The sequence below is a fragment of the Lotus japonicus genome, chromosome 4 (genome assembly GCF_012489685.1).
Source record: "Lotus japonicus ecotype B-129 chromosome 4, LjGifu_v1.2".
Classification (NCBI taxonomy): domain Eukaryota; kingdom Viridiplantae; phylum Streptophyta; class Magnoliopsida; order Fabales; family Fabaceae; genus Lotus; species Lotus japonicus.
In genome coordinates this window covers 69,122,024-69,128,832 of record NC_080044.1, presented here as the reverse complement: position 1 = coordinate 69,128,832, position 6,809 = coordinate 69,122,024, and the positions used below count along the sequence as shown (strand labels likewise).

Here is a 6,809-nt window from a genome sequence, read left to right as displayed (position 1 = left end):
TGACCTGTTTGAACTCCTCTTCATACAAAATCATCAATTTCCTCGAAATTACTTTGCTATCCCAAAGCATGTATAGTCCCCTGCCTCCTGAAAAATTATAAACCAACAAAGACACATCACATTGAACTTTCCTAGAACAAGCTCATTTTTATTGTTAACCTCTTTAGTTTGTTCCCATGCTTACTTTTACATGGAAAATTAACTCTTCTTTTGTACAATTTTCCTTCTTCTTTATTTCGAATACTTTTCTTCCAAAGACATAAAAAAAAAGACAAAACCAAAGGGAAAGAAAGATGTATACTACTCTTCCAAAGGAGACATCAACCTATAAATGACTTAGAACAGAAGGGGAGGGTGTTGCAAAACTTGTTTGTCTCTCAAATTAAAATGGACATAAATCACCAAAATATATGAGAGGTCATAAAATCTTCAGTCTATAATTGACACAACATGACATATGTTACGGTTTGTGTCATAGAAAACTAACACAAAATGGTTTGTAGTAATCTAGCAGACATAGCTATGATAGTTTGTTAAATTGCGAAATCCATCTTGAGAATATTAAAAGGAAAATGTCCGGTAGAGTGAGAAAGGAAAATAAAAGAGGGAAGTAATATGCGAGATAAGAAAATATGTGAAGTGTTTGTACTTTGGACTTTGGAGTGTCTACAGTGGCATGGATCGTCACATGAGTTTTTACCTTCTATAGCAGGTAATATGACTTGGAAAATTGAAAATTGTTTCATACATTAAGTCCTTGTGAAATCTAAAATTACAATAAAAGTCTCATCTCTTCTTCCTCAAACTTCATACCTCCATAACTATCAAACCTTCAAACTCCACCCTTCCATCACCACCATATTTTCCGGCTACCACTTTTTCCGGGCTCAGTGCTACCATTGCATCCTATAAAATCTATAATTCTGTTTAGTTTCTATTAAACATTTATTCAGTTTTGGGCTCGATAAAATATAAAATTTTACGTTATTTTAATCACTCTTTCATACCTAACGAGGAATGAATTCTGCATGATTTTGTATTTTTAAAATTAAAAATACAGAAAAATTTTATATGGACTAAAATCAAAATGTGTTACTTTTATAAGAACGGAAAACATATTTAACTCTAAAGCAAAAAACATTTCACAAAAGATTATGAAGTGATTTTGAAGCATAAAAACTTGCAGCTCACAATTAGGATATTATATATATATATATATATATATATTAAATTTTAAAAAGTAATAAATTATTTTTCAATTATATAATTTTACATGTGTTGCCTCACAACTTATAATTTATGAAGCTGTCACTGCAAGTGAGAATTATATGTAACAACATTTGAGAAAAAGTGAAACATAAAGCCATTCAGAGTGGTATTTACTATTTACTATTTACTATTTAAACTTGCCAAATTACTAAGGACATAAATCCTGTGCATCTGATTTTGCTTAGATAAAAGTACCAACAAGCTGAAAGTGGTACTAAGATGAAGAAGCACTTGTGTGCAATGCTACTAAGGAAGCATATTGACCTCCCTGATGGAGTAATGCTTCATGCTTTCCCTTCTCTGCTAAACACCATTCTTAACCACTGCAATTAAAATCTGCACCCTTAATAGTAGATAACCTATGAAGCCACTACTATTGTGGTTCGGTCTACCATAACACGGTCAAGTGCATCCTGAACCACTTTTTCAGACTCGGCATCAAGTGCACTGGTGGCTTCATCTAGTAATAATATCTTTGGATTCTTCACAATAGCTCGCGCAATTGCCACCCGCTGCTTCTGTCCCCCAGATAATTGAACTCCTCGCTCCCCGACTATCGTGTCATAACCCTGCATTATATAGTACAATGATCTCAAGAATTTAGACCTGTATTCATATCATATGGTGTCTAAATAAACTAATTCAGAAGTTTAAAGATGGACACTAGTTAAACTAGTGTTAATCAAGAATTTGTAGATAGTGCACACTGCAATTTACCTTCTGCAAACCACTAATGAAATTGTGGGGCATTTGCTAGTTCTGCTGCAGCTATGATTTCTGCTTCTGTTGCATCTCCTCCTTTTCCATATGCAATGTTAGCTCTAATAGTTTCATTAAACAGTACTGGCTCTTGGCTTACCAGGCCCATCTGCTGTCTTAGCCATTTCACTTGGCCAGTCTTTGGATTTCTTTTCCATCCAGTGTAATGTTTCCCGAGTCCGGGTCATAAAATCTTTGTAGTAGTGAGATCACTGTTGATTTTCCACTTCCACTTTCTCCAACCAGTGCAACAGTCTGATTTTTATCAATATGATCAAGAAGTTAGTTCTTTCTTAATGAATAACAATATAGAGTAGTCTACAGGAAAAGACATACAAAAAACAACAAAAGTCTTATCCCACTAAGTGAGGTCGGTTGTATGGTGGATTACTTGATCCATATTAAAGATATGGCCATGTTTACATTGGCTCCAGGAAAAAGAATACAAATTAGAAAATTACCTTGCCACTGTGAATGGTCAAGCAAAGATCTTTGAATATTTGAAATCAGGTCTGGTAGGATACTTGAAACTAACATGGTTTTAAAACAATTTCTCCATTGACTTCTTCCAATGTCATGCCAGATTCATCACTAGCATCTATTTGTGACTTTCTATCAAGAATAGAAAATATTGAAGCAGCAGCACCTTTTGTATCTGCAAATTCTTGACCCGCAAGTTAACTGTTAGTAGTCAAAACTATTTGGTTTTAATTTCTTTTTCTTTTTAGCTGACTAGTCTTCATTAATGTTTTATGTTGTGTTGGAAACTATGATTATTAGATAAACAAAGAGGTGATGACTTTATGAACATTAATCCTGCTGAGTATTCAATTGTACTATTTGCTTGTGGAGCACATAAATCACTGTCATAGTCAAATCATAACATTATTTTATGAAAAAGTTTTTCAAAAGACGATAGAACATTTATTTCAGATATTTTTTAGATAATAACTCTAAAAATCTGCATTTATAATAACTCCCAATGTTTGTACTTATAAATAATTCAAAATGAATTTACCATTTTATTAATTTACAAATATATAGAATAAGTTTTAAATTAAGTTGTTCATGTTCAAGCAGCTCAAATGGCTACAACTCACCATCGTCCTGGTTGACCCAAATGATTCACTGTTCTGGCCAGACCAAATAGTCATAACTCATCATCATCCTGATTGGTTTAAATGATTCACGATCAAGTGAATGTCGTGTTGGTCAGTAGTAACAATTAAGATAAGCTCATAACTCGTTCACTCAGTCACCTGAGACTGTTTAAGCAAAATCATTATCTCAAAAGCTATTTACAATGATTAAACTAAGGCCATAATTAAATGAAATGAAAAACAAAAAATATAGGATGTGACAGGTTTTAAAAAGTAGCCACTAGTATAATCAGGGAGGATAGGATTCTTGGCATCACGGTGGAATGGCCACCCAACGCGCATACAAAAAGAAACAAAGATTATTCTTCTATGTTTTAAAAATTCTATTCGATTCATTACTTGATCTCCAAAAATAACACTCTAGTAGTAGTAGTACCTTCTTCCCCAAGGGATTCAATTTTTTATTCTTCATTTACTAGCTTTAATTCCATTGTGTGAAACTAGAAATTAGAAATCATGAAACGTGACCTGTTTGAACTCCTCTTCATACAAAATCATCAATTTCCTCGAAATTACTTTGCTATCCCAAAGCATGTATAGTCCCCTGCCTCCTGAAAAATTATAAACCAACAAAGACACATCACATTGGAACTTTCCTAGAACAAGCTCATTTTTATGTTAACCTCTTTAGTTTGTTCCTCCATGCTTACTTTTACATGGAAAATTAACTCTTCTTTTGTACAATTTTCCTTCTTCTTTATTTCGAATACTTTTCTTCCAAAGACATAAAAAAAAAGACAAAACCAAAGGGAAAGAAAGATGTATACTACTCTTCCAAAGGAGACATCAACCTATAAATGACTTAGAACAGAAGGGGAGGTGTTGCAAAACTTGTTTGTCTCTCAAATTAAAATGGACATAAATCACCAAAATATATGAGAGGTCATAAAATCTTCAGTCTATAATTGACACAACATGACATATGTTACGGTTTGTGTCATAGAAAACTAACACAAAATGGTTGTAGTAATCTAGCAGACATAGCTATGATAGTTTTGTTAAATTGCGAAATCCATCTTGAGAATATTAAAAGGAAAAATGTCCGGTAGAGTGAGAAAGGAAAATAAAAAGAGGGAAGTAATATGCGAGATAAGAAAATATGTGAAGTGTTTGTACTTTGGACTTTGGAGGTGTCTACAGTGGCATGGATCGTCACATGAGTTTTTACCTTCTATAGCAGGTAATATGACTTGGAAAATTGAAAATTGTTTCATACATTAAGTCCTTGTGAAATCTAAAAATTACAATAAAAGTCTCATCTCTTCTTCCTCAAACTTCATACCTCCATAACTATCAAACCTTCAAACTCCACCCTTCCATCACCACCATATTTTCCGGCTACCACTTTTTCCGGGCTCAGTGCTACCATTGCATCCTATAAAATCTATAATTCTGTTTAGTTTCTATTAAACATTTATTCAGTTTTGGGCTCGATAAAATATAAAATTTTACGTTATTTTAATCACTCTTTCATACCTAACGAGGAATGAATTCTGCATGATTTTGTATTTTTTAAAATTAAAAATACAGAAAATTTTTATATGGACTAAAATCAAAATGTGTTACTTTTATAAGAACGGAAAACATATTTAACTCTAAAGCAAAAAACATTTCACAAAAGATTATGAAGTGATTTTGAAGCATAAAAACTTGCAGCTCACAATTAGGATATATATATATATATATATATATATATATATATATATATATATATATATTAAATTTTAAAAAGTAATAAATTATTTTTCAATTATATAATTTTACATGTGTTGCCTCACAACTTATAATTTATGAAGCTGTCACTGCAAGTGAGAATTATATGTAACAACATTTGAGAAAAAGTGAAACATAAAGCCATTCAGAGTGGTATTTACTATTTACTATTTACTATTTAAACTTGCCAAATTACTAAGGACATAAATCCTGTGCATCTGATTTTGCTTAGATAAAAGTACCAACAAGCTGAAAGTGGTACTAAGATGAAGAAGCACTTGTGTGCAATGCTACTAAGGAAGCATATTGACCTCCCTGATGGAGTAATGCTTCATGCTTTCCCTTCTCTGCTATAACACCATTCTTAACCACTGCAATTAAATCTGCACCCTTAATAGTAGATAACCTATGAGCCACTACTATTGTGGTTCGGTCTACCATAACACGGTCAAGTGCATCCTGAACCACTTTTTCAGACTCGGCATCAAGTGCACTGGTGGCTTCATCTAGTAATAATATCTTTGGATTCTTCACAATAGCTCGCGCAATTGCCACCCGCTGCTTCTGTCCCCCAGATAATTGAACTCCTCGCTCCCCGACTATCGTGTCATAACCCTGCATATATAGTACAATGATCTCAAGAATTTAGACCTGTATTCATATCATATGGTGTCTAAATAACTAATTCAGAAGTTTAAAGATGGACACTAGTTAAACTAGTGTTTAATCAAGAATTTGTAGATAGTGCACACTGCAATTTACCTTCTGCAAACCACTAATGAAATTGTGGGCATTTGCTAGTTCTGCTGCAGCTATGATTTCTGCTTCTGTTGCATCTCCTCCTTTTCCATATGCAATGTTAGCTCTAATAGTTTCATTAAACAGTACTGGCTCTTGGCTTACCAGGCCCATCTGCTGTCTTAGCCATTTCACTTGCAGTCTTTGGATTTCTTTTCCATCCAGTGTAATGTTTCCCGAGTCCGGGTCATAAAATCTTTGTAGTAGTGAGATCACTGTTGATTTTCCACTTCCACTTTCTCCAACCAGTGCAACAGTCTGATTTTTATCAATATGATCAAGAAGTTAGTTCTTTCTTAATGAATAACAATATAGAGTAGTCTACAGGAAAAGACATACAAAAAACAACAAAAGTCTTATCCCACTAAGTGAGGTCGGTTGTATGGTGGATTACTTGATCCATATTAAAGATATGGCCATGTTTACATTGGCTCCAGGAAAAGAATACAAATTAGAAAATTACCTTGCCACTGTGAATGGTCAAGCAAAGATCTTTGAATATTTGAACATCAGGTCTGGTAGGATACTTGAAACTAACATGGTTTAAAACAATTTCTCCATTGACTTCTTCCAATGTCATGCCAGATTCATCACTAGCATCTATTTGTGACTTTCTATCAAGAATAGAAAATATTGAAGCAGCAGCACCTTTTGTATCTGCAAATTCTTGACCCGCAAGTTAACTGTTAGTAGTCAAAACTATTTGGTTTTAATTTCTTTTTCTTTTTAGCTGACTAGTCTTCATTAATGTTTTATGTTGTGTTGGAAACTATGATTATTAGATAAACAAAGAGGTGATGACTTTATGAACATTAATCCTGCTGAGTATTCAATTGTACTATTTGCTTGTGGAGCACATAAATCACTGTCATAGTCAAATCATAACATTATTTTATGAAAAAGTTTTCAAAAGACGATAGAACATTTATTTCAGATATTTTTTAGATAATAACTCTAAAAATCTGCATTTATAATAACTCCCAATGTTTGTACTTATAAATAATTCAAAATGAATTTACCATTTTATTTAATTTACAAATATATAGAATAAGTTTTAAATTAAGTTGTTCATGTTCAAGCCAGCTCAAATGGCTACAACTCACCATCGTC

At 32.9% G+C, this 6,809-nt stretch overlaps 1 protein-coding gene across 1 annotated transcript; it reads right to left on the bottom strand.

Annotated features, from left to right (window-relative positions):
* Positions 1 to 1,220: 1,220 nt before the first annotated feature.
* LOC130713245 (uncharacterized) lies at positions 1,221 to 6,366 on the bottom strand. The gene is given in 11 exon segments (XM_057563030.1): positions 1,221 to 1,633; positions 1,635 to 1,838; positions 1,987 to 2,013; positions 2,015 to 2,161; positions 2,164 to 2,283; positions 2,490 to 2,525; positions 4,471 to 4,563; positions 5,086 to 5,213; positions 5,216 to 5,516; positions 5,664 to 5,957; positions 6,163 to 6,366. Coding segments are annotated over 11 exon segments (1,617 nt in total). The 5' UTR covers positions 6,280 to 6,366; the 3' UTR covers positions 1,221 to 1,483.
* Between the last annotated feature and the right edge of the window lie 443 nt (positions 6,367 to 6,809).